Below are 27,670 nucleotides of genomic sequence, written 5' to 3'. Positions count from 1 at the left end.
GTATTATAGTTTTCGAGAAATTTGACTTGTTTCAGTGATGACGTGTTTCTATTGTCCCCGGTCTAATTTACCACGAACTAACTCTATTCAGTACCAATAATATTGCAAACAATGCTAACTCTACGTGCGTCACGCTTACCTAGATATAAAATCCGTCTCTGAGCACTCGTATAAAAGCACTCGGTCTAAACTGACAGTACCTAGTCAAATCGTGAGAGGGTTGCGCTGGGCGGTATCGAAAATGGCAGTTTTCAGATTTACATCTACGAAATTACTAAAAACGCGGGTAAATACTTTTGTTGTTAATAAATTGCTTAGAAACTGGTTTAAGTTCGAATCTTCATTATGTTAAAAAAACGCTTATTGTAACACTTATAATACCAATATTATGTAGATATAATATTTAAGTACTTATTACTTAATCTTGCATTTTTAATGGTAATATAGACTATTCGTCGCGGGTTTATTGTACCGAATCTTGGTCCGGTGAGATATTATTTCCGAGGCGTCTCCCATAATGAGAGTCATACGCTTTTTTTAAAACAAAAACCGACTCACATTAGCTGTGTTAATTTTGGTGTACCTACCTACTTAGTTCTCATCGATTAAACCAAGATTTTAACGTCTTAAAAAGTTATCAAGTATACTTATTAATTCATACGTACATTATTTAATCTTAAAATATATTTTTTCATGGACTACCTGCCTACCTATAGGTACTATGGACATTTACCGAGCCACCTTTTTTTTTTTTTTTTTTTTTTCACTGGATGGCAAACGAGCAAATGGGTCTCCTGATGGTAAGAGATCACCACCGCCCATAAACATCTGCAACACCAGGGGTATTTCAGACGCGTTGCCAACCTAGAGGCCTAAGATGGGATCCCTCACGTGCCAGTAATTTCACCGGCTGTCTTACTCTCCACGCCGAAACACAACAGTGCACTGCTGCTTCACGGCAGGATTAGCGAGCAAGATGGTGGTAGCAATCCGGGCGGACCCTGCACAAGGTCCTACCACCTGAAAGAAGAAACCTTTTGGAGCTAGAACACAAAAAAATATCGTTTTAAGGCATTCACGAAAAATTAATACCTAAGTAGTACCTACTATCAGTTTCTTCGACATTAGGTGTGCTGGTAGTTTAAATTTTTTATTTAAAACGAATATTAAGCTAAGTTTCGATAATTGATTGAAAAAACATAAGAAAGTGTTAGGTAAGTGAGAGTTAATAGTAGATTGTTCAACAAGGGAGGAAAAGAACCAATATCACATGAGATAACTTGGCACCGCAGAGCATGGCGAGGGTGAGTGTGTCAATCTTAGAGCAACACGGGACACGGGCATCCTACGGAACTTTCCGGTAGGAAGCCAGTTGCTCTAAGGTGTCAATATTTCGAGTGTGATATTTGTTTTTTTAACCGACTTCAAAAAGGAGGAGGTTCTATGTTCCAATGTTTGTATTTTTATTTAAGTATGTATGTTCGCCGATTACTCAGTCAATTGTGGACCGATTTTCAAAATTCTTTTTTTATTTGAAAGGGTAATCTTCTGAGGTGGTCCCATTGTCACCAAATCAAGATCTGATGATGGGATCCTAGGGAAATCGAGGGCAAATCTCAAATTTTATAGGCACACCTATGGCGATTTTGGCATTAAGATAAGCATTTACATTCAGAAAGTATCATTTGGTAAACTAGACCTGATGAAGAAGACCGTAGATGACCAATGGAACTCGTCAAAGCTAAGTAATGCTCGCTCGTCATTAGACAAACCGAAACAATCATGATTAATATACCTAGATAAGCGACTAAGAAGGAGCTTTAAGTAAATGATTTTTTCGAACTGATCTGATGCTGAAGCCGGAAGGTATGCAACAGAACTCTGTTATAAAACAACGGAACTAAGCCGTGTTTGGGCTTCATGGAATTGTTGTGAGGTGTAATTTGGCTACGAATCACTAAAAAGTGAGAAATAAAGATTTTTTTTAACAAAAACTAAAACCGACTCCAAAAAAATAAGAAAAAATGGAACCGACAAAAAACCCTTGAAAATATTTTTCTAGGTAGGTACCTAGTAGCTCGAAGTCGGTGACAGCACTACCCAGCAGGATCGATTGAAACCCATAGTATGTAGGTGAGGTAGACGACTATTGTTCCATTCCTGCTGGCTCGTGCTAATATAAATAAATATTTTCAAGGGTTTTGTGGTCGGTTCCATTTTTTGTTATTTTTTTGAAGTCGGTTTTACTTTTTTTTTTAATATAAATATGTACCTAAGTACTAGCGACCCGCCCCTTCTTCGCACGGGCAATATAAAAAAACGGTCAAGTGCGAGTCGGACTCTCGCGCGAAGGGTTCCGTACCTATAAAACATTAGCAAAAAAAGTAAAACTATTGGGGGGTTGCCAAGACGATTTTTCGATTCAGTGATCTGTTTGCGAAATATTCAACTTTAAAACCCCACATACATATGTACTTACATATATATACAGAGACGGCATCACATTTATCCGTCAAATAAAGAGAAAGTGTACGTTTCGGGAAGTGAGCTTTTCAAGCCTGACATCAAAGAGCCTGACCCATTTTTACCACTTCTTTCTGTCACACGGTGTAAGCCGAGGGTAGAAAGAGATAGTGAATGCTAATGCGAACGGCAGCGCGTTAGAAAATACGGCCACAGGTCATGAATTGATGTATTCTATGAATCATATTCTATCAATGCTTTTTTTAAAACTATTTTTCTTAATCGTAACAATATCTTTACGAGTGTTTTTTGTGTACAGAAAGCATACCCGACGGCATCAATTCTGCGGAGGGGTCTGAGCGCCGAGCCCACAAACCTGAAGAGCGTTCTTCAGGAGAAGATCCCCAAAGAGCAGGAGAAGATCCGCGAATTCCGCAAGAAATATGGCAACACTATAGTTGGCGATGTCACAATCGACATGGTCAGTTAATATAAGTATACCTACCTGAAAACTATCACTAAACCCCTGTAGTGGGTACTATATAGGTACCTAAGTAGTAAGTACCTGCATATTTAGATAAAATTAACAAATCTTGGCGAAATGAAAAATTTATAAATTTAATTTTGTTATTTATTTTACTACAATTAAGTGCTTTGTAACAATAAACAATAGGTAACACTATGAGAAAAAAAATTAACCAACGCAAAAAAACAAAAATATGTTTCTACCAGTTTCAAATCGGTGCCTCAGCACGAACCAGCCAGGGACAGAATTCCAATTAATATCTAGTTTATGTATATGTCGGCGGCCGATTGTAAGATCCGCCAGATCACGAAACTCCTAGGCATATCGTGAAATAGCGCTATTTCATGAATTGGTTAATGGACATCCGCCATATCGTTCAAAAGTCACCGTTTAACGATTTGCCTAGGACGTTTAGGCAGATCATGAAATTCCTAGGCATATCATGAAATTCCTAGGCATATCATGAACCGCCGCCATTTCATGATTTAGCTAAGTTAGTTCGCTCGCTCGGCTCGTGCGTTGTGGTCACAAATAGTCACAATTCATGAACTAAAAGAATTTCCTTGCTCACCCGGGACCTTACGATAAAATAAAATTAAAAAAAGAATTAGAAGAAAATTTTTCGTTAAGCTTTTTGGATTTGACAATTACTAGATTTAATAATAAACACCAATTCAAAATTTACCGAAAGCCCACGTACACAGATGCCGTGATACCAGCATCATCAAATCACCCGTGGCAGCATAAATTAGCAGCTTTTCATTGTTATGTACATAGATTGTTAACTGTACCTCTTTCTAGGGAACATTTTGATTTATAGAGTTAAATACTATTTATTTATCAAATAGCGTTGTCAAATGGTTATACTAAATCAATGGTAAATAGTTTGGTTCAGAAGAAGCAGGCACGGATAGTGAATATTTACGCTGTGTTGCTTTCGCAGTCTTCTAACAAATATTATAGGTGTAGCATTTCATACGTTGGTCGTTTGTCTGATAGAATTTATGGTATTTTAAAATCAAACAATGTTAAGGTAGCCTTTAAGACTAACAACTCTTTGTACTCTAAACATTGTAACCACAAAGAGAAGGTAGATAAAGGTACTAGATCGGGTGTATACAAGCTCACTTGTAATGACTGCAGTAAAGTATATGTTCGTCAGACAGGTCGCAGTTTTAATGCTAGATTTAAAGAGCATGTTTCGGCATATAGGAATGAGCATCCTGATAAGTCAAATTTTGCCAAACATTTGTTGGAATTAAATAATTATTTATCGGACTCAGATTCGTATGAAGTGTTACATTATTGTGGCAAGGGGTTTCGTCTCGATGTTTTAGAATGCATGGAGATAATTAGATACAACAGTATGGGGTCTATTATTAATGAGCAGGTAAATTTAGTTTCATCTCCCTTGCTACGGCTTGGATCTAATTTCAGCAATGGTAGTTAATAAAACATGCCTTGACAGTAAGTAAATAAAAATCAAGGTAGTTTTGAAGGACGGTTAAAAAAAATATTATTAATTAGAGGGTAGTTTTGTTTTGTTTCATAAAATATACGTGGGTACTTGGGGAGTTATAGCGACAAATTAAAACGGTGGTTGTGGTTCGTTAGTCTAACAACTGGTAGCATGGTGTATGGTTGTGTCACTCTAAAGATGAGCTCTGGTTGAGTTCGAAACGCGTCAGTGTAGTGTGGTGGTGGTGATAGATGGGTTTGTGTGATTTGCTTGTGTTCTTACAGTGTGGAGGTGGAGGAACTGCTTGAACACGCATATTTTGCATAAGCTTAGCTATCGTAAGGTCGCGGGTGAGCAAGGAAATTCTTTTAGTTCATTGATATGGACCTCCGCAAAGTAAAGCCTGATTCAATAAATTGTCACAATTCATACTAACCAACAATCCTCGTTCCGCTCGTTGTAAATACCTAATTATTTTTTTCTTCGGCATATCACGATGTGCCCGGTATAGAGCTAGGAATATCGACGAATGCGTTGCTCTATTCGATCTGCCGTATTGTTTCTGAGACACATCGTGACGTGATATGCCTGGCCAACTTTTAGGCATATCATAAAATGGCGCCATTTCACGATATGCTTAGGAATTTCGTAATCTGGCGGATTTCACGATCGGCCGCCGAAATATACTTAAGTAAGGCAGACGTCCATAGGTTCACTCCTACTGGCTCCTGCTATGCTGAGGCACCGACTTCAACCTAGTCTTGGAAAATTATTTTCATGTTTTTTGAGTCGGTTAATTTTGTTCCACTAATGATTCAATAGATGTACGGAGGTATGCGCGGCATCACAGGTCTGATCTGGGAGACCTCAGTGGTGGATATTAATGAAGGCATCCGTTTCCGTGGCATGTCCATCCCTGAATGTCAGAAAGTCCTGCCAAGGGCCCACGGAAGCGACCAGCCTCTTCCTGAGGGTATTTTCTGGTTGCTCATCACTGGGGACGTGCCCACCGACGCGCAAGTCAAAGCTCTATCCAGAGAATGGGCCGAGAGGTAAATGTTTTTTTTTTGTGGTGGTGGGGGTAATATGGTTTAAAAAGACCTATCCTACGATACCCCACACTATAGGGTTGGATGAGAAAAAAAAACAACCCCACTTTACGTCTATGGGAGGTAGGTACGGTAAAAAAAAATTTTTTTTGACTTTTTTATTGTACCATTTTTTCGGCATAGCTTACATATATATCCGTGCAAAATTACAGCTTTCTAGCATTGATAGTCCCTGAGCAAAGCCGCGGACGGACAGACAGACAGACATGGCGAAACTATAAGGGCTCCGTTTTTGCCATTTGGCTTTGATTTGGCTCCGGAACCCTAAAAAAAGTTAAAAATGAAAACATATGTACACTAAACCTATCCTACCAGTACAAAAAAAAATTGGCAAAAGGAGCGGACTCAGCCATGCTTTCTTTTGCACATCTTTATCTACCCAACCATTCTTCAGCAATTCTCCTTTTCTTTTTTTAGTCACGCCACAAACATCCACTGCAGTATTCACTGCTCCTCCCTTAAATGACTCCCATAAACTTTTACTTTCACACTCCTTGTCTATCTCAGCAAATCGTTTTTTCAACCTTTCAATTAAGAAATTTTGATGTTTCCAGAAAAGAAAGTACAAAAAGTACCTATTTATTTTACATTATTTTAGATACATTACATACATTTTTACATACATTACATTATTTTTAGTGTATAAAATTTTCGTTGCCTAATGTAAGACAGTTTGAAACAATTATTTCCTTAAACGGAGAGAATCTGAATCTTGTGCATGAGACTGTTTTTCTTGGTCTTACGTTGGATCGTAATTTACAATGGAGCCCGCATATTTCTGGTCTTGCTGGTAGATTGAGCTCTGCCGCCTATGCTGTACGAAGAATCAGGCAATTTAGCAATGTATAAACTGCCCGGCTAGTTTATTTCAGTTATTTTCACAGCATAATGTCCTACGGTATGCTGATTTGGGGCAAGGCAGCCGACATAGAAACTATCTTCATTTTACAGAAGAGGGCAGTCCGGTCGATCTACAACCTTGGCTCCCGAGATTCACTTAGAGAACGCTTTAAGGAGATAAGTAAACATCCTCACAGTAGCTTCACAGTACGTACATGATGTGATATTGTATACACACAAGAATATCGAGTCCTTTAAGAAAGTGTCAGACGTACATGATATCAATACTCGTAATAAGCACAAGCTTGCAGTTCCTAAATTCCGTCTACGGAAAGTAAGCAAATCTTTTGTGGGAAACTGCGTGAGATTTTACAATAAAGTTCCTGTAGAAGCATGGAAATTGCCACACAACTCTTTTAAAGAATACATAAAGAGTGCACTCCTAAAGAAAGCTTACTATAAAGTTGAGGAGTATACTTATGTGATGATGCGACATGGCCAAAACTTAAAGCCGATGAAAAATTGGGATGTTGATGTGTGATGTGATGTACTCGTGTGTGTGTGTGTGTGTGTGTGTGTGTGTGTTTATGTCGGTGTATTTGTATTGTATAGTGTTGTGAAGTGTGACTTGGCAGTGTCCCGGCGCATTTCGTGTCTAGTTTCTGGTTCTGTTGCCGTTGTCCGCGTTGCAGAATTTAATTTATAATATTTATTAGTTTGACATTTGGAGACCTTATACATCTCCATTTCTTTATTTTAATAATTATTATTAGTTTTTGACCTTGGAGGCTTTTTACACCTCTGAAGATTGTATAATTTAATTAATTTAATTAGTTTACTTTGACATTTAGAGACTATATACATCTTTGAATTATTTAGATTAGGAATTTTATTATTAACATAGGGACTTTATACATCCCCTTGCTGTATAATAATTTTATTATTTACTCAGGGACTTTATACATCCCCTTGCTATGTTTAAGGCTGTATATTGTTAAGCTTATGGGTTTTAAACTTTTATATTTTTAGTTTAAATTCTAGTCACAGGCTCGCGACGTCGAAGTTCCCAAGACGATCCCATAGAGCTTATGGGAACGGAAGCAATACCATGCCCTCGGCACCGCTCTGCTTTCAGAGCATGACATGAGTGCGTGTGAGCTAACTTTGGGGGCGGCAGACGTGAACTTGCCTTCGAAATCCAAAAGCTTAATGGTAACTTGACCTGAAGTGTATATTTCAGAACTAAATTATTGTTATTATTATTTTAAAATTTATGACGGTGGAAGCATTCTACACTTCCACTGAACGTAGATATAGTTTAGATATAGTTAGTGTTTAGTATTGTAACTAAGGGACCCCATACATCCCTGTATTTATTATTATTATTTTTTTTTGTATTTTTTTTCTTTAATTGTATAATATAGTTTTTAAGTATTTTATTTGTAATTATATTATTATGAAAAAATGACTTTCTGACAAGTTTCTTGCGGCGAATTCTTCTTGGCAATGATGGTCTTTCCGAAAGCGCTGGTAGGTAGTTTAAAAAAATGACGTGTAAAAGTGCCCATTGCGGCCTATTTACTGAATAAATCATTTAAATTTTGAATTTTTTTAGTTTTTATTTTACACATAACCCTGCAAAACTGTAACTGCGGGATACAGTATCTATATATAAAAGTTTATACATATGAATTTAGGTACAAAAAGACAATATTTCAAAATAGTTAATGGTCAGCACAATATTGAAATTTTGATACTTATATTGTCGATTACATCTGGAATTGCAATTTCCATGGCCCTGGAGGCTAAGGCTTTGTTTGTTAACAATTTTGATATAGGGTTAATTTAATAGCTAAACTGAAAATGGCAGGTCCGAGGGGATCACCCTGTTGGCAAAAAACTTCTAAAAATAATTCGTGGCTTTTGAACATTAATTTTGAAGTTTCATCATTTCAGTATAATATAGTTATAAATTTCCGGTATATTATTTCTAATTTCATTCAACAGGGTGTCCCTGTTTACCGAATTAAAACTTGAGGTACCTATTTAGGTGCGCAAAGCGTGAACTGCTGCATTGCATCCACCTATCGTGCCAAATCCTAGTTGTATTTTAATTTTAGATAACGGATTAGTCATGATATGTAGGTAAGTAGATTGATGGATTTCGGAAATAACACATACTTAGGCTAAGTTTTTACTCTGATATTCCCACGGGATCAGAATATACGTAACCTTTGTACAATCCCGAAATCTCTGACGTTAATCTGATCACTGATGAATATTTTACGAATAAAGACCTAATTGGGTAGGTATTGCAGAATCTAAATGTGAATAAGAATGTCGTGTTTGTTTTGTGTAGGGCCGAGCTCCCCGCACACGTAGTAAATATGCTGAACAACATGCCCAGCAAGATGCATCCCATGACCCAGTTCTCAGTGGCAGTCACCACCCTCAACAGCGAGTCTACCTTCGCGAAAGCTTACAACGAGGGTATACACAAGTCCAAGTATTGGGAGGTATGTGATACTTTAGTATGTTCTGGAAATACCTAGTTCCTCCCTACTGATCTGATAAAAGTCGGTGCCTCAGCTAAAGCCATAATAGCCAACATATGCATGGGGAGCATTTCTTCTTATGTACTCGTATGTAGGCGGCAAGGCAGGAGTGGATCTAATATACCTAACCTACCCATTGAGCTTGGCACTGAATTCAAACTGATCAGTGGCTACATATATTTTGATTAATTTCTGTCTCACATGGTGCATGGTGGTTATGGCGGACAATCGGCAGTGGCCATTATACAGGGTACCCGCGAGGAATCCGAACGATTTTGACCACGTAATCTCTAAACGCCACAATCTTTAAGGTGTTTTGCACAGGAGATTTCGTCACAGCTTTTGTACATAAAAATGAAGACATCACAAAAAGCAAGGCGAATCCAGCATATATTATACGACATTTTAGATTTGAAAATGGTCAGGAAAACGCTGTTAAAATCTTTCGATCCTTACAACAGGGTGGGTGCCCACCCAGTATTTCAAATAGGTACAAATTGTTTTGAGAAGTACGTGTACGAAGACGCCATGAATCTCATCGCAAAGCTGCCAGCGATCACGGCAACCATCTACCGCAACACGTACCATGGCGGCAAAGGCCTCCGCGCCGTCGACGTCAACAAGGATTGGGCGGCCAATTTCTGCCACATGCTCGGCTTCGACGACCCCAAGTTTACCGAGCTGATGCGTCTTAAAATCACCATTCACAGGTCAGTAGGTACTTACGTAAATGTTACTATAACGAGAGCGAACATTTTAGTAAAGAGCCATCACAGGAAACTAAATAGCAGACGTTATAAGAAAGAGAAGTTTGTTGGAAGAAGGCCATTTTGAGAGAAGTAGAAATTTTAGGAACTGACAGAACGAGCCTGAGGAACGAGCCTTTAAATTTCTAAGTGAACTCACTGATGACAAGTAGGTAAGTATGACAATCATCGATTTAGAATACCGTTATATTTATATAACGTGTCGACATAACCAGTGGCGTAGCTAGGTAACCTAGGGCCCTGGGTCAAATAAAAAAATGGGGCCCACTGCTATCAAAACTGGTAAGGTTTTTTGAAGTGAAATCATTATATATACAAATACTTTAAAAATGCTAAGCAACTTTATCATCAGCTATAAAGCAGAATTTCGAGGGCCCCTGAGCTTGAGGGCCCCGGGGCACTGCCCCGCCTAGCCCCTTGGTAGCTACGCCACTCAGATAACCTACCTACTCGAAAACCGTTCGTTCATCCACCATTACCTCTCATATTTCGTTTTATAGATTTTTTTTACCGTACAACGGCAAAACCTACTAGACACTGGCAAAATTGTCCTTCAATGGACAAAGCCATATTTTTCTAAAAAAACAACCTATATTACATGTCGGAGAAAATGAAAAAATAATGGACCGGTGTTTTGTTGTTTCGGCTCAAACTAATATTTTTAAAAAAGTGTGAAGCGGTCTGAACTCCTCGTATGACACTTTTTTTTGTAAAATGTAGTTTGAGCGAAATAAAAAAAACACCGGTCCATTATTTTTTCATGTCCTCCACCATAGTCAGTAGGTAATTAACTAGCAATTTGCTAAAACAGCACTTTCTATGCAGAAATTGACCTCCAAAGTACGTACTAAAAAGTGAGCTAAACCTACTTAGCTCACTTTTTAGTACGTACTTTGGAGGTCAATTTCTCCGAATAGGTTGAGTTTGGATAGTTAAAAAAATACGTGTCCTTTATTTGAGACTACTGCCTAACATATGTATGTATATAAAAAAAAAACAAATCAGAGCCGGATACTTGGGTACCTTTCCTTGTGAGAAGAAACCCTGTACGAGTGGTGTGGGAGTGGGGCGTGCATAAGCTGAAGATGATGATGATGTTTGGATGATTAAAACGTGTTCAATATCTGCTGTCGTGCAGCGACCACGAGGGTGGCAACGTGTCTGCGCACACCAGCCACTTGGTGGGCTCTGCTCTGAGCGACCCCTACCTCTGTATCGGCGCCGCTATCAATGGCCTCGCCGGACCTCTCCACGCACGCGCTAACCAAGAAGTAATTACATATTTCACATTAATTCTCTTTCAAGTTGCCGCACACCAAATGCCTCTAAATGTATGTTGCACACGAGATTATTGCTGTATTTTATGTGATGTGGTATCGATACAAACAGTTCGGACATTACATTATAAGGTGCGAACTAGTGTGCGAAATATAGGCAGTAGCGTTTTTAATGGGTTGATTTGTTAATGTGCGGCAGCTTTAAGGTTCTTTTTTGAAGTTTTTTAAGTTAACGCGATAGCTTTTTATTAATGTACCTAGTTCAAACCTAAAATACATTTTCAATCACTTCACTTTTAGATTGAAACGCTATTTAATTTACTTCTGCACGGAACGATCTCAGAAGCTAAAGGATACCTCAATATTCACTCATCATATACATATGCCGCTTTCTTCCTCATAGCGTGTGTGCCGATAATAATAAAAATTGGTCAAGTACGAGTCAGATTCGTACATGAAGGGTTCCGTAAACAGTTCAGTGAAAGTTTTTCTTAAAATTCTTCTAATATAAGTTTTTTTTGCTGACTGTACTTTATGCCCCTGGTTACCAAAGTACTCGTCATGACGAATCAAACGAGTCCAAACTCGATGCGGTCGTGTCGTTTATCACAGAGTTCCTATGGTTACCCGCTAGCTTTATCATCAGATCAACTCCATGATAATAATAATATTGCATTGTCATCGTATTTACACATGCGTGTAAAATTTCAGCTCAATCGGTTGAAGATATCCACTTAAAATTTGAGTTGAAAGATTCCACCCGAGCAAACATAGTTACATTACCAGTGGCGTAACTATACCATCTGGGGCCCGTGGCAAATTCTTTTGATGGGGCCCTATCAGTAAAAATCGTCACGTTGTACTTAGTTTAATTTTAAGTAAAATAAAATACTCAGGTACAATGTTAAAAAAAAAAATCTGAGCTCGCGGCCTTTTGGGCGGAGCCCTCTTGGGTCGGAGGCCCGTGGCATTTTGCCAGCCCTGCCACCCTATAGTTACGCCACTGTACATTACACTGCAAATAAATATAATGCTTGTAATAAGTTTTTGTTAAAAATTTCATTTTTAATACAAGCTTTTTTCCCGAATGTACTTTTTGTTGACTGTACTGCATTGTCGTATAAACTACATATCTGTACCAAATTTCAAGTCGGTACGGTACTATTAACTATTGAGAAGTTCCCTCCTGCAGAGACGATCCTGGCAGGACCATCAAGATAGTCACTACCAGATTATTATATTGTCAACAAATTTACATAAGTATGCCAAATTTCAAGTCGATCGGACCACTGGAAGTGGGTCAAATTTAGCTTCCATGATTTGACCCAAACAAACAATAAATAAATTAATAAACAAACAGGGCAAGCTAAAAAAAAACTTCTAAAAATGTCGCCGAAATGTAAGCACTTCTGCAAATATTTCGAATAAAAAACAATTTGAATTCTCATCCTCTTTGGTTCTGGCTGTTTGCTTCTAAAACCATTGCCCACAACGCGTCGCGCGCGGCTCAAAAAAAATAGCTGTCAGCGCGGTTCATTCGCGGGAAATTCGGCGGACTTCGTATGTTGTGTAATTAAATAATAAGAAGCTCGACTAGTGTGAATAAATTATAAATCTTGTAAATAGTGTTAAATACTTAGTAGGTATGTTTTTTTTTGTGTCAAAAATAATAGGTAAACATAGCGATTAATACGGTGTGGATTTGGCGAGCGCTTTATCAAAGTTGGCTTCATTGAGGTTTTTGGTTTATAAATTGCTTTATTAATTTTGCACAAAAACGAATAAACAACACAGTCAGACAGTCACTATTATTATATTATCGAAGCTTTTATCAAACATAATTAAAATAGCAAACTTAAAGGTACCGTAAACTGCTTCAACTTTGCCTTCTGGCCCCAACATTGCCTGATTCGATTTAGAGTCGATAACTTAGCACTCTTATAGGTTTTAAAATTTTATCTACACGGGAATTATTATTACGGAGAATAAAAGTTTAAAAAAATAGAAGGGTGCTAGTTATCGACTCTAAATTGAATCAGGCAATGTTGGGGCCAGAGGGCAAAGTTGAAGCAGTTCACGGTAAATATTCAAACGACATATCTACCCGTTGCTAGGCGACTCGGTCGTCTTAGCAACGGCTAATAACGCCTAGCAACCAAAAAACGCTGAAAAAAACACGTTTCTTGTATGACGACCACCTTTAATTTGTAACTTTATTTTATTTTTAGTATTTGTAGATATAGAGCCCTGTGACAGACGGACAGACAGACAACAGACACCGGAGTCTCAGTAGGGTCCCGTTGGCACCTTTTGGGTACGGAACCCTTAAAAAGGACTGTGTGGAAACTGATATCATCTAATAAAAAATCAAATCCCTTTTGTTTCCAGGTGGTTATATGGCTCGGCCAACTCCGCGAACAGATTGGTGACAACTACACTGAGGAACAGCTTAAAGACTTCATCTGGAAGACCTTGAAGTCAGGAAAAGTCGTGCCCGGTTACGGCCACGCTGTTCTCAGGAAGACTGACCCTAGGTATGCATGATTTTGATACTTATCTTTTATTCTGACAATAGAGTCCGACAGCAATAGGCAGAAAGAACAAGCCGACAAAGTGTGAAAGACAGAAAATAAAAATCTGACGTTGACGCAAAACAATGCATACTTACCTAATACTTAGAGATGGAACTGTATCAAATAGCTATTAACATTATGTGAAGTAAAATACTCAATGAAAATACTAGTTTTATTGGTATCTAGCAAAACATTACAAACGAAAGACAAATTGGTAGAACCATGTCATTACTAAATTCAAATAATGTCCATAGAGAAACATTAGGGCGGCATTACACCACACAGAAATGCCGACTAAAATCAGATCATGTTATCCATACCTTTGTAAATAAATAATTTTATATTCAAGACGGTTTCGATACCTGTAGATTACTTTTTGAATTATTCAAATCGGACATTCCATTCAAAAGATATTACGAAATTAAATATATCAATCTAACCAAAAAATGCATTTACTCTACATCGACGCGCCCCGGCTTCGTGCGTGTCGGGTGTAGTATTTTGGGAAATTGAGCTGAAAAATGTGTGTGAAGTGCCCTTGATTAGAGACCTATTTAGAGTTCTGTGCCCAAAGGGTAATAAAAACGGGACCCTATTACTAAGACTCCACTGTCCGTCTGTCTGTCTGTCTGTCACTAGGAAGTTTCTCATGAATCGTGATAGCTAGACAGTTGAAACTTTCACAGATGATGTATTTCTATTGCCACTATAAGAACAAATACTAAAAACAGAACAAAATAAATGTTTAAGGGGGGTTCCCATACAACAAACGTGATTTTTTTTGCTCGTTATTAATAACGGCAACAGGTAGTTGCTTCAAATATTCACAGAATATTTATTTGTATAAATGTACTTTATAAATAAATAATTCATCATCCCAGCCTATATACGTCCCACTGCTGGGCACAGACCTCCTCTCTATATTAATGATAGAAAATAGAAGAAATTTAATATGTTATGTTACTTATGTAATGTTACAGTTTCTACTACTACTATAATTTTAAATGTATGGGTATGTCTTTTATGTTATAATCAGATTATGTCGACATCCCTATAAATGTTCTATCCAGGTATACGTGCCTTCGCGAATTCGCCCAGAAGCACATGCCCAACGATCCTCTACTCAAGTTGGTCGCCGATGTCTACAAGGTCGTGCCTCCGATCCTAACCGAGTTGGGCAAAGTCAAGAACCCTTGGCCCAACGCGGACGCTCACAATGGTGTTCTCCTACAGGTAACACTACCTATTACAGTGCAAGAATAAAGTATTGACAACGTGCAAGAATAAAGTAGGTATTGATAACAACTAGAAAGTAAGCTCTACCGTCTAGACAGGGTCCGGTGCGTTGTCGCATCCCTCTACGCACGGGCAGATTTCACCTGGCTACGGCAGATTACACTCTCCCCTACCCTCTATGCAATGAGTGAACTTGAGGGCTACTGCGCATAATTTATTTATTTACGACAAACATTAATAGGCTTACAGTTTAGACCAAAGCACCTATGAAGCTCTCCGGTGGCGAATGCACTAGTCCCAAAACGCACTATTAGTCAATAAGTACACTCTAATTTCGAAAGCCCCTCTTCTCAGAAGAAACTAGGCCCAAAACACTATATTTCCAAAAAGGCTCATTCTCGATTTACACGAGAACCATTGAGAACTAGTCCCAAAATACACCTTTCCCAAAATACCCCAAATCGTGTTCACCGTGTAGGTGGCGGGCGTAATACTTCATTCTCATAATGCATAGTTCTCAAAACACTCTAGTTCCAAAATACCCTGATTTTTTTTTCTTTAATTTTTGAATGACTCTTTGAAATTGCTTGACATGATTTGTCCATAAAAGCAGTGAAATCTTAAAAACTGCTTAAGCCAAGGTGATGGATATAAGAAAAAGAGTAGTGTTGGCTCAAATCAGCAGGGCTACTACGAAACTCGAAACTCGAAGTTCGTGTCGTGCGGTCCCTCTGAAACTTATACTATACATATAATACGAATCAGTCAATTATCAGTCAATCAATTTCAGAAATCTTCCTCTTATTATTAGTTCTGCAGTTGGAACCATGTGTAACAATAACAAAGTGTCCCCTGTTTGTTGCAGCATTTCGGTCTGACAGAGCTGGACTACTACACAGTTTTTATAGGAATTTCGAGATCGCTCGGCGTGCTCGCGCAGATGGTATGGTCGCGCGCGCTCGGGCTGCCCATCGAGCGGCCCAAGTCAATCAGCACCGATATGCTGATGAAACAGTACGCCAAGTAACCACCCACACCCCGCCACACCGCAAAATAGGATATTTGACGCCATTAATCAATAATTCCAAGGCACTGAATAACAAATCAGATATGCTTACGAGTATAATTAATAAATTTTATAATCCATGCCCAATCCATCCATGATGTTGGTACTTACTGAACGGAAGAGCTAAATTTTACTGCATGAGAGGTTTTAGAACTTTAACTTTACATTCACCGGTTGCAGTAGGGCATCTAAGTGACTAGAATATAACATACTCGTAGAAGTAAAATGAGAAAACATCAAGTTATGAGTAGGTACTTATGAGACGCGTGATACACTAAATAATGGTGAATGGTGACCTCAAGTCTGGGGTGTGTGCTTGGTCCTCTGCTTTTCTTCATTTATATCAATGTAGTGACCTTCCAAAAGCAGTACACTATCCGATAATTATATTTGATACATCTATTATAAAATGCAATAACTTAGGTAATTACCTATTGTATGATCATGACATAAACGAAATTACTAACGTAATAATAATAATAATATTTATCGCCTCACAAAGGTACTTAACAGTCTTTTGTCAAGTGATAATAAGGTGCACGCCTTTAACGCCTGGGTGACGCCCCTGTACACATATTCCTTTGGCATACTAAGGAGGACTCAGACTGAGCTTAGACGCCCTGGACCGGAGGGTCCGCCTACTGCTTCTACCCATCGCATGCTACACCCACGCTCGTACAGGAGCGTACCCAGCTTCTAGCCTAGGGGGGGACTAGTCAGATTTTTTTAGGTCAGATCGCCCCCGCTTGTTTTGTCATACACACTGCACAAAGACAACTACATTAAACACAAGGTATATGTAGTGTGTAGGGCAAACACGCGCAAGGGATCCTGCTTCATAGGTAAACGGGGCATAATATATTGTAGAACATACAATTTCCATGGGGGGCAGCTACCCTCCCCTGCTTCCCCCCCTGGCTACGCCCATGCGCTCGTCTGTTAGGAGACTGTACATCCCACGGAAATGTGGAGGCTGCGGCCAGTAATCTCCACACCGCGAGGTGTGCAGCCTTAGGGATTGTTTCCTTAGCAACGAGTGTGACATGCACCGCGATGTTGTGGCAGAAAACAGACCTCACCCCGCTATCCTTGGCAAACGAAAAAATGGCGCAGTCCTATGGTAATAAAATGAGCCCACAAGACCGGAAGAACGTATGGAACAGCAAGGAGCTACACGGCCCGGTGTAACACGGGCGGTTTCACAAGGCCCTAACGGGGCCTGATGTAGACCTTCTCGCGTCGGTGGCCCGGTTATGTTTCGGGGATCTCTTCAGGGAAACCGAGGGTTTTGTGTGTGCAATTGCTGATGAAGTTATCATGACGAACAACTACCGGAGGTATATCCTGAAGGACAATACGGTCGAGATTTGTCGGGCATGCCGCCGTCCCGGGGAGTCCCTTAGGCATATTATTTATCTCCGGTTGTTCTCATCTTGCTAACGGCGAGTACCTATTTGCACAGATAACTTTACTAAGTTATGTGCCAGGATTATCCACCAGCAGATTGCTCTTCGTTACGGCCTAGTGGACTCCAAGGTGCAATGCCATAGGTATTTACTATAGTATATATAGGTACGTCCCTGCGCCAGTTCTCGAAAACGGTCGCGCCACGCTCTATTGGGATCAATCTGTCATCATGGTCAGGACTATTGTAGCCAATAAGCCTGATATCGTGCTGACAGATCGATCAAAACGCCAGGCAGTGCTCGTCGACATCACCATCCCACATAACGAGAACCTCGTGAAGGCCGAGAAGGACAAACTCAGCAAGTACCTTGATTTGGCTCACGAGGTGACCGCTATGTGAGATGTTGACTCGACGATCATTGTTCCGATAGTTGTTTCGTTGAACGGTCTAATAGCGAAGAGTCTCATATCAAGAGGCTCTCGCTAGATGGCTGGATCAAAGGTTCCTCACTCTGCGGCCCTGACCACCGGTAGCTTGGGCCCTCTGCCCCGTTAACGGCGGAAAACTAGGTTAGGTTTTTATAATATTTATATTTTGCTTGTACTTTTTTGTATTTTACTTTTTATAAATATTATAAAAACCTAACCTAAAAATAAAAATAAATTCAGAGAATAATAATAATAATAATGGCTTAATATTAATAATCTAATAATTCATTTAAATAAGACTAGTACGAGTGTAATACATGTCTATCAACGAATTAAGAACAATGAAATGAATAATAATAAAATAATGTAGGAAATAATGTAAACCTTCCTGAATCATCGTCTGCCGTAAATTAAATGAATAACAAGTTATGAAATTACAAAATCGAATAATTGAAGTACCTATTACCTGTTACTATCTAGTAATAGAAAGAATCATAATGGTATTGTGAACTTCGGGTGTGAAATAAATTAGTAATGTTTTTATATTGTTTTATTAAAACCGTTAATTATTTACTTATAACAATTAGTACAAATTATAAAAGTAAAAAAAAACCTTTATCTGCAGCGATTGGACTTACAACTAAATTTGTTATAGTTCTACGGAAAAGGGCCATAGACAGATAGATAAATCGATTTATTATCGATTCCACAATTTCTTCGTGATTTGATAGAAAAAAAAATATGACGGCTTTTTGGAAATTATGCGACAGCAAAACTAAATACCAGTCATTTTTGGCGGCGTGAAAAAATTTTGGTATACGTAAATGGTAAATAAATGAAAATTACCGTAGCAAATGTAACATGTACAGTCAAGTGTCAAAATATGAACTTATTCAAAGTTTCAAAAATAAGTACCACAGACTCTAATTCCGACGCAATAAGGCCGTAGTAACATATTTTTGAGGGGTTCGAATAGATACTTATTTTTGCACTTGCCTGTACAACTTACCTTTATGGAACGGGGTGATCATTTTTTACCTTCTACGGCATCTACGGTCAACGTAGCATATTGAATAAAGTGATATTTTACAGATATAAAACGGTTCTATGTGTAGAGCATTAAACACGGCGTTTGGAAAAACTATGGATCTTTAGTTTCCTACTTATTTTCAATATTAAACCATTTCGAACCAAGAGGAGAGATGTTCTTCAATTTTGACGCGCGCCTCTCTGAGCTCAGGTAAGTCCTTATCACCAGGCGGGTACATATTGGCACAATGAGCTGTTCCTGTAAATCATAAACTTGTGATGAATATGACAAACAAGCGAAGTCAAGATTTGACCTTGCATTAGAATGTCGCATGTTCTAGTAACTAAAATTTCAGAATTTTCTACGCAGAACTTGGCACCTATAATACGATTTCAATTATTTTGTCAGCGAAATTAACAACGACGCATAATTCTCAATATTGAACTATAGGTTATTATTTTACATATGTTTTTTTATGGAATATCATTACTTCTTTTACAGAAATTATTCGAGTTTGTCATGCATACAAGTAGGAAATAGTGTCCTACGTTTAAGCTGCATAGTTCTCTTTTTTGTGCTATCCATAACCATACTAATATTATAAATGCGAAAGTTTGTCGAAACGGAGCGACGGATCGAAGCGATTTTTGGCATAAAGATAGTTTATGTTCCAGTACTGTTACTATTAGGTACTTACTATTGTGACATAGGCTACTTTTTATCCCGGAAAATGCAGTTCCCGAGGGAACAGCGCGCGATAACCGAATTACACGCGGACGAAGTCGCGGGCAAAAGCTAGTTTTCTATATTTTCTTGTATGTTTTGTCAATAATTTTCAGTTTTCTGATTTTATTTTTTATATAGGTACGCCTAGTCTAGCTTGATGCCAAATATCATGTTTCTAGTCATCTGGAAATGTCAAGTCATCTGGAAGTGGCTTAGGTAGGTTATGTTTTGATTTGGTTTTGATCGCTAAGTCAACTAGACGGTCATTCATACAAGTCATAAATATGCCTGTTTTTAAACGTTGATATATCAATAACTATTTGAAGTACCTACATACATTAAAAATGAGTACAACATTAAAAACAATATTAAATGTTCATTTTTTTACTGCGATGGGCCTACTCGTAATTAAAGTTAAAAATGTAACAAGTGACTCATAACTGTTTTTAGCTACGCAGGACAAAACATGAAAAACTAATTATGCCGTGTAAAAGCCTTATTTTTCAGGAATATTTGACAATTGGAAACGCAATTTACAGAAATCTTCATTTGATGCGGGGAATAAGTTCATAGTTCACTTGACCGACTGTACGTATACCTGGCGAAAATTCACTAAAAATACCGGCAGTGGAATGCGTGAAGTTAGGGCGAAGCCAGACGCGAGTAATTTTTTGAGTACCTACAATCATAAAATTTTTACAACTCATTTGGAGTGTGTGGCACAAACTGGACTTTTGCATAAAACCGAATGCAGCAGCAATAACTCGACCGAAAATACGTGACACGCAACTCAAAGGGTTACTCTCGAATTTCCCTTTTCGCCAAATGTCAATATAGCTCAAACGTCTGGATTGTGTAATTTCTTTGTTGCTATATAGACATGAACGCTAAATGTACTTTTAGCAAAACGTCTGGATCTTAGAATGTTACAATTTAAAATATTCTAGTAGCGAAACATAATTATCTTAGAATGTCTTTATTACTTAATAGACATGGACGCCAAATAGCCCGTTAGCAAAACGTCTCGATCTTAAAATGCAAAGACCACTAAGTTTTAAAATGGCAAGTGTTGATTATGACACTTGATAATTCAAAGTCCTTTCCACACAATCGATTATTATCTATTGTTGAAATCCTGGCCACTTCAACATTGTAGTTTTTACATATTATCATAATAAGTATTCTAATTATACGGACTATCTTAATTTCCAGACGTTTTGCTAATAACTCCTTCTGTGGTCATGTCAATCAATTAATTTTACTTTCGGTTAATTAGGTATTCTAATCACACGGACTATTTATATTTCCAAACGTTTGGCTACTTGCTCATTTCAATTCTGTGACGTTCTACTAAATTGACAGTTTGCTGACTGAGTATTCTACTTTCATGTCATTCAGCTGAATACTCTCTATGTTGACTGTATCTTACTGTTATGTCATCTAGCTGCAATGGTCCTTTGGCGAAAAGGGAAATTCGAGAGTAACCCAAATCAAAGAATTACGCTCGTCTGGCTTCACCCTTAGTGTTATCCTAATTCGTCATGTTCGAACTTGCAAATTACCATGGATATAAATGGCCGGGGAGGCGTCATCACGGGTCTTGGTAATGCCGAGAGCATGCCAGGGGTCCACAGAGCCGTGTACGTAGACGACGCGGCTCACAGGTATATCCAGCGATCCGTAATAATTGTTTGTCCATTCGGCGGCCGCGTTCACAAAGTCCTTATTGAATCTGGGAAAAGATATAATTTATTCGGTAGTCAAAAAGATTTTAGCAAGAGAAATTTACATGATGTTTACATTACATCAGATGATAGTGGAGAAAAAGATTTTTTTTTAACAAAAAAGTTAAACCGACTCAAAAAAAATGGAACCGACTTCAAAACCCTTGAAAATATTTTTCTACGTACCTACTAGCTCGAAGTCGGTGCCTCAGCACGACCCAGCAGGAGTAGAACAATAGTTGGTATTACCTTTTTGTTAAAAAAAATCTTTATTTCTCACTTTTTAGTGATTCGTAGCCAAAGTAAATCTCACATCGATTCCATTAAGCCCAAACACGGCTTAGTTACTTTGTTTTATAACAGAGTTCCGTAGCCTACCTTCCGGCTTCAGCATCAGATCAGTTCGAAAGAATAATTAACTTAAAGCTTCTTCTTAGTCGCTTATCTAGGTATATAAATAAATTCAAATGATCAGTAAATTGGGCACTAGACGAAAGACGAAGCGCCGCATTACTTAGCTTTGACGAGTTCCATTGGTCATCTACGGTCTTCTTCATCAGGTCCAGTTTACCAAATTATGCTTTCTGAATGTAAATGCTTATCTCAATGCTAAAAGTGCCGAAATCGCCATAGGTGTGCCTATAAAATTTGAGGTTTGCTCTCGATTTTTCCTAGGATCCCATCATCAGATCTTGACTTGGTGACAATGGGACCACCTCAGAAAAGTACTATTCCGAATAAAAAATTTTTTGAAAATCGTTCCACAATGAGGGCTATCGCGTATGAATTCGCCGCTAGGGGCGCTAGTGTAGCGTGAGGTCTCCGAAATGTCAAATCTCATAGTTTTTGGGTGAGCTACGCCGGTTTATTTATAATTAGAATAATTTTGTGAATATTTTGCAATATCTCAAATTAATTATGGCAAATATGCGTTCCGGGGCAATGAATGTCTGTGTTTTGAGACAGTTTTGTCTTTCGGAAACCTTTGTCCTCCCTTTTTTCCGAACAAAACGGGGACTATGCAACACTGTGACATGCTCGATATTTTTATGGTACGGTTTAAGGTGTATTAAATATGATTTTAATCTAAACTTTGTTTTCACGCCCGTAATAACAGACTTTGAAAGCCATACTTAAAAACCTCACGCAACAGTGCGCCATCTAGTGAGACAAAAAACGATAGCCCTCATTGACTGAGTAATCGGTGAACATACATAAAAAAAAAACATTGGAACATAGAAACTCCTCCTTTTTTGAAGTCGGTTTAAAAAGCTGCCCAAGTGATTTTGAGAGCTGATTTGCTGGTCCACCTTCGACTGGCTCATTATATGATAAGTGGCTTGGCCACATACACAATAAATGGGTGAGATCTATTTAGCATATTTTTTCATGTTCGAAACTTATTACGCATAACAGGTTTCGTACAATTTATTTACGCCGAATCTTAAACTTGCCGAAATTTAGTTCGGCATAATTCTTTATAAGCCGAACTAAAGCAAAATGAGAGCGGATTTGAAATAGCGACTAGAAGTTTAATATGGATATGACTTGCGATTGGTTAGATAGATAGATTTATTTATTAGGTATTATGTTGTTTATTGGTCTTACAGTTATCTTATTACTTACTTACCGCAATGCAATCTTATAGATAATCAAATTCAATAGATTTTATTCTTGCAACAAACTAAATAATTATATGTAAAGAAAAATATTTTATTCTAATTAAAGGAGTTTTCTACAGCTCAAACATAATAGATCCCATTTATTACGCACCTTTTTGTACAGTTCATATGAAAAATAAATACTGGTACTAGTCTTATCCATATTAAACTTGTAATCGCTACTTCAAATCCGCTCTCTAATTATATTAGCATAATATTAACATGGTCGAATTTTATTATGAATAACATACTCCTGTCTAAATCTATGTCCGAAGATAAATTAAGTACTATTTCTTGATTAGTGTAAGTAATGGTAAATATTAAAATAGTATACTTAGTACCATCCACGAAGACGCGTGCTTTGTCAAAATTAGACATTAATGACATTGTATTAAGAACCACGGCACGCGTCATAGTGAACTACCTATAAATGGTAAAACAATATAATTGTGGCTAGAAAAATAAGTTATATAGGTTAGGTTACAATTGTATTTGTAACGGAACGAACAGCCACCATTAGAAGTAGCACGAACATAAAAAGGGGGGACGGGAGGGCGAAACCCCCCCCCCCGCATTAACATGATAGACATAGATAGGATCTCAAAAGACAGTCGTCGAAAACGCGCCGCGAAGCAACAGATAGATCGCAGCGTAACCTTCGCATGAGCGCGTTTTTGAAGTTCGGTGAAAATTCGAAGGATGGGGCGAATGGCTCCAGTTCTTATACCAATCAAAAAGGTTTTCGTGGTAAAGGAGACTCCTAGGTAGGAATGTTTTTTTAAAGTGACTACTCGTAGTTTGAACTTACTTCTTTCCGAATATGTCTTGGCACTGCTGAATGTAGAAGTCCAGAGGGAAGTTGTTACCAAAGAAATCAATTTCGCCCGAAGACGTTTGATAGAAACCAAATTCAGTACACGTTTGATACGTCCATTGCCGAGCTGAAATATAACGATGATGATGATAAATTATCATAGCTGTTGTACAATAACTGAACTTTTCCCGGGCTAAACAGCTTATGTTAACGAGGGATAGCGTAACTTTCTATATTCTATAATTCCAGAGAAAACTCCCCTACATACAAACAAATTATACATACAAACAAATTAAATAAACTTAGGTATCCAGTTTGGTTTCGCGTTAGGTACTAGGGAAATGTAACTTTTCCCAGTTTCGTCATGTACATTCAAATTCGTAAATTCAGACTAAAAAATATTATTATTATCTAGTCTGGCTTGGTATCCCACTGCTGGGCAAAGCCCGCCTCCCATGTCCTCCATTCCTCTCGATCCAAAAGCAGTCTGAGGCCAGTCGTCGAAAGATACATCCAGGTCATCCCGCCATCTCCGTCTGAGCCTACTATGAGAGTAATAGGACACATCACCTCCTTCGGGACTCCACGTAGTATTTCTGAGGTCTTTTATCATGTTGTCGTAGCTATAATCCATACAGGTTTGATTCGACTTGTCCAGCATGATAGAGTTGAACGCGGCAAGTTTTTTGTAAGCCGGGCGGTCTCCGTCATCTGTTAGCATGCTGCACACCTAAAATTTAATAAAAAGAGATAGTATAATAGTTATTTATGTGGCTGGTGCATAATGAGAGGCATTAAAGTACGAGTGTAGTTTTATGAAACGACTAAATAGATACACACTTAAATACCCTCGTAAGACCCACGTCAAATTTTGGTCAATAGAATTTCAAACTTAATGTCAATTAGTGAAGTTCATATTAGCTTTGACGTATGTTAAGAGGTTGGGCCTTACGAAGCATACATATTAAACACCTAAGACTCGAGAACAGACATTCACATTTTCATATAAATATCTGCCCGACCGGGAATGGAACCAAAGGACCTTAAGCTTTTCGTAGTCAGGATCTCTAACCACTGGGCTATCTAGCTTAGACGACCGGAGCCAAGTGCACACTATTTTCCCAAGAAAGTCGTTATGAGGGATCAGAATAAAACGATCATCAACCGACGTCCACTGTTACGAGTGAATCGCTGCAGCGACATAGAAGAGAAGGAAGGGAGGAAAGGAAGGGGGAGGACAAGGTGCGTTTTATAGGTAGTGGAAGACTAGTTGTTTAAATTTCAACCGCTGGGATCAGAGACATGGCGCGGGTGTTTTTTGTGCGACATTAATAAAATTCACGATGTGATTTTTGGGAATTCCCATGGGAATATTAGCAAACGTTTCTGGAATTTCAATTTAACTGCTAGACCTAATGGTTTATGTGAGTGAAGCCGCGGGTAAAGGCTAGTAACACAAGAAGCTAAAAATACGGTAAGTAGGTACCAATTTTTCAAGACGAAAGCTCAGTTTAGACTTGCAAGGAAAATGATAAATGATGCACGTTGTATACAACATTACATGTTGCGAGGTCGTAAAGGGAACTTTGAGAAGTGATCAATCGAGCGCAGCTATTTATGTCATTTTCTTGCAGATCTATAGGTAGAGTCATTCGCGATGACGCTTGCCGCGGTTCTTATTACAATGTCATTAATGGCTAATTTTGACAAAATCACGCGTCTTCGTGGATGGCACTAGGTATAAACTGGGCTTTATGCACGTATGATAAGCATCGACACGTGGATCGGTAGTAATTGACGTGTACTATTATAATGAACAAGTTTTCTCACAGTATTAATGGTCAAGTTTTTATATCTCTCGTCGGCACTGATACGGTTATCTTCGTTGTATTGAACCAAGCCAGCGAAATCGTCGGCCAGTGAACTGTAGAAATTATTGAGGTCGTTTACCGACGCGCTGGCGAAAGGTTTGCAAACTCTGAAAATTTTAAATTAATCTTATATACTGTATGTACACACACACGCACACACACACACACATAAATGTAATATATGTATTGTAATTATTTTTAAACGGGAGGTCGGGAGTCTAAAAATTGGTCAAGTGCGAGTCGGACTCCTACATGAAGGATTCCGTAAACAGTTCAGTAAAAGTTTTTCTTAAAATTCTTCTAATATAAGTTTTTATTTTGCTGACTGTATGCCCCTGGTTACCCAAGTACTCGTCAAAACGAATCAAACGAGCCCCAACTCGATGCGGTCGTGTCGTTTATCACAGAGTTCCTATGGTCACCCGCTAGCTTTACGAGTATCATCAGATCAACTCCATGTCATAATAATATTGCATTGTCATTGGATTTATACATGCGTGTAAAAATTCAGCTCGAGCAAACATAGTTACATTACACTGCAAATAAATATAATGCTGATAATAAATAAGTTTTTGATTGACTGTCTTGCATTGTCATCTAAACTACATATCTGTACCAAATTTTAAATCAGAACTATTAACTATTGAGGAGTTCCTGCAGACGATCCTGGCAGGACCACCAAGATGTCACTACCAGATTATTGCATTGTCACCAAATTTACATAAGTATGCCAAATTTCAAGTCGATCGGACCACTGGAAGTGGGTAAAATTAAGCTCCCAAGATTTGACCCAACCAAACAAACAATAAATAAACAAACAGGGCAAGCTAAAGAAAAGCTTCTAAAATATCGGCGAAATTTAAGCACTTGTGCAAGTATTTCGAATAATAAAACATTAGATTAAAAAAATCAAAAAACCCGACTGCCATAAAGGAAGAAAATAAGTCTAGTGGTCTAGAACTCTGTTAAGTAGCTAATTTAAAGTTAAACAGTCGGGACCCATTACGAGTACTAAGAGTTTTTGAGCGTCACGATTTAAATGGGTCCCGACTTATTTTCTTCCTTTTAGTTTTGGAAATCGGGTTTTTTTTTTTTTTTAAATTAATGTATTATTTTACACTTTTTTAATATTTCTGTGAAAATAGATTAAAAGTGTTATAACCCATATATATTTAGAATGGGTTAGCTTTCATTTGATTCCCATATTGTTACAATACAAAATATATTTTTTTTATTCCTTCGCCATATTTTTTTCGCAGACGCCATATTGAAATATGATATACTCTATGTCACTCCGACAGTTATGACGAATCCAATGATACTTCATATGTTAAAATCCGTCTAGCCGTTTAGGCTGCAGCGAGGACCAAATAAATGGACATACATACCCACATACATACATACATACATACATACCTACATACGTACATACGCTCGAAAAACATAACCCTTCGGGCAGTCGGGTAATAAAAAACAATTTAAATTCTCATTCTCTTTGGTTCTGGCTGTTTGCTTCTGAAACCATTGCCCGCGCCGCGCGAGGCTCAAAAAAAAATGGCTGTCAGCGCGGCTCATTCGCGGGAAATTCGGCGGACTTCGTATGTTGTGTAATTATATAATAAGAAGCTCGACTATTGTATCTTTCACCTATGATGAGTTCTGTGACACTTGAAAATTATCCGAATTACGCATACTATGTTCGCAAAATATTTTTTTAAAATAATTTCTATTATGAAGCAAAATAATAAAAAAAAACTGTACTTTAATAAAATATATAGCAATATCAGTGTCTATTAAATAGACTCCATCGAATACGATAGAAAACTATATATATTTTTTAATTACGCAATGTGTGACACGGAACAGAGTAGTGTCGTGACACAATATTATCGGCAATTCCCGCGCAGTGTTGCCATGTATACAGATTTTAAGCTGACGACACAGACACGATTACAGATACAGATAACAATTTTAACATTCATATGTAAATTTAATGATAACCGAACAGCGTAATAAATTAAGCACCGAAACTATGGAGGAGCTGTTGCTAACAAAGCAATCACTTCATGAAGAACCATGGTACAAATTGAAGGAGGGCAAAAAAATGGTTTGTAAAACGAATAACAATATGTACAAA

The 27,670-nt window shown here is 38.1% G+C and overlaps 2 protein-coding genes across 4 annotated transcripts in view; one reads left to right on the top strand and one right to left on the bottom strand.

The window, feature by feature from the left end:
• The first annotated feature begins 191 nt into the window (after positions 1-191).
• Positions 192-18,248, top strand: LOC141435732 (probable citrate synthase 2, mitochondrial). 3 transcript variants are annotated; one of them, XM_074098502.1, is made up of 9 exons: positions 192-286; positions 2,783-2,944; positions 5,271-5,500; positions 8,757-8,913; positions 9,463-9,662; positions 10,858-10,990; positions 13,385-13,530; positions 14,640-14,802; positions 15,671-15,962. In XM_074098502.1, exons 1-9 carry the CDS (start codon positions 242-244, stop codon positions 15,830-15,832), a joined length of 1,398 nt encoding a protein of 465 aa, XP_073954603.1. In that variant the 5' UTR covers positions 192-241; the 3' UTR covers positions 15,833-15,962. The 3 variants fall into 3 exon arrangements, with proteins under 3 accessions (XP_073954603.1, XP_073954612.1, XP_073954622.1); XM_074098511.1 differs by lacking the exon at positions 13,385-13,530 and having other exon boundaries at positions 15,671-18,248; XM_074098521.1 differs by lacking the exon at positions 5,271-5,500 and having other exon boundaries at positions 9,443-9,662.
• Positions 18,243-27,670, bottom strand: part of LOC141435724 (putative serine protease K12H4.7) — a 22,599-nt gene continuing 13,171 nt past the window's right edge. The window contains exons 5-9 of the mRNA XM_074098489.1: positions 25,493-25,640; positions 24,233-24,392; positions 23,657-23,789; positions 21,026-21,195; positions 18,243-18,995 (exon numbers count right to left, since the gene is read on the bottom strand). Coding sequence (XP_073954590.1) covers positions 18,883-18,995; positions 21,026-21,195; positions 23,657-23,789; positions 24,233-24,392; positions 25,493-25,640 — 724 coding nt within the window. The 3' untranslated portion in view covers positions 18,243-18,882. The remainder of the gene's footprint in view (positions 18,996-21,025; positions 21,196-23,656; positions 23,790-24,232; positions 24,393-25,492; positions 25,641-27,670) is intronic.

The sequence above is a fragment of the Choristoneura fumiferana genome, chromosome Z (assembly GCF_025370935.1).
Source record: "Choristoneura fumiferana chromosome Z, NRCan_CFum_1, whole genome shotgun sequence".
Classification (NCBI taxonomy): Eukaryota; Metazoa; Arthropoda; class Insecta; order Lepidoptera; family Tortricidae; genus Choristoneura; species Choristoneura fumiferana.
This window is presented reverse-complemented; position numbering and strand designations above follow the sequence as displayed.

Excerpts from the sequence above, each read along its gene's own strand:
- LOC141435732 (XM_074098502.1), top strand. The coding sequence starts at position 242 with ATGGCAGTTTTCAGATTTACATCTACGAAATTACTAAAAACGCGG. Across the intron at positions 9,663-10,857 it reads CTTAAAATCACCATTCACAG|CGACCACGAGGGTGGCAACG; the intron begins GTCAGTAGGTAC and ends GCTGTCGTGCAG. Across the intron at positions 13,531-14,639 it reads CTCAGGAAGACTGACCCTAG|GTATACGTGCCTTCGCGAAT; the intron begins GTATGCATGATT and ends TGTTCTATCCAG.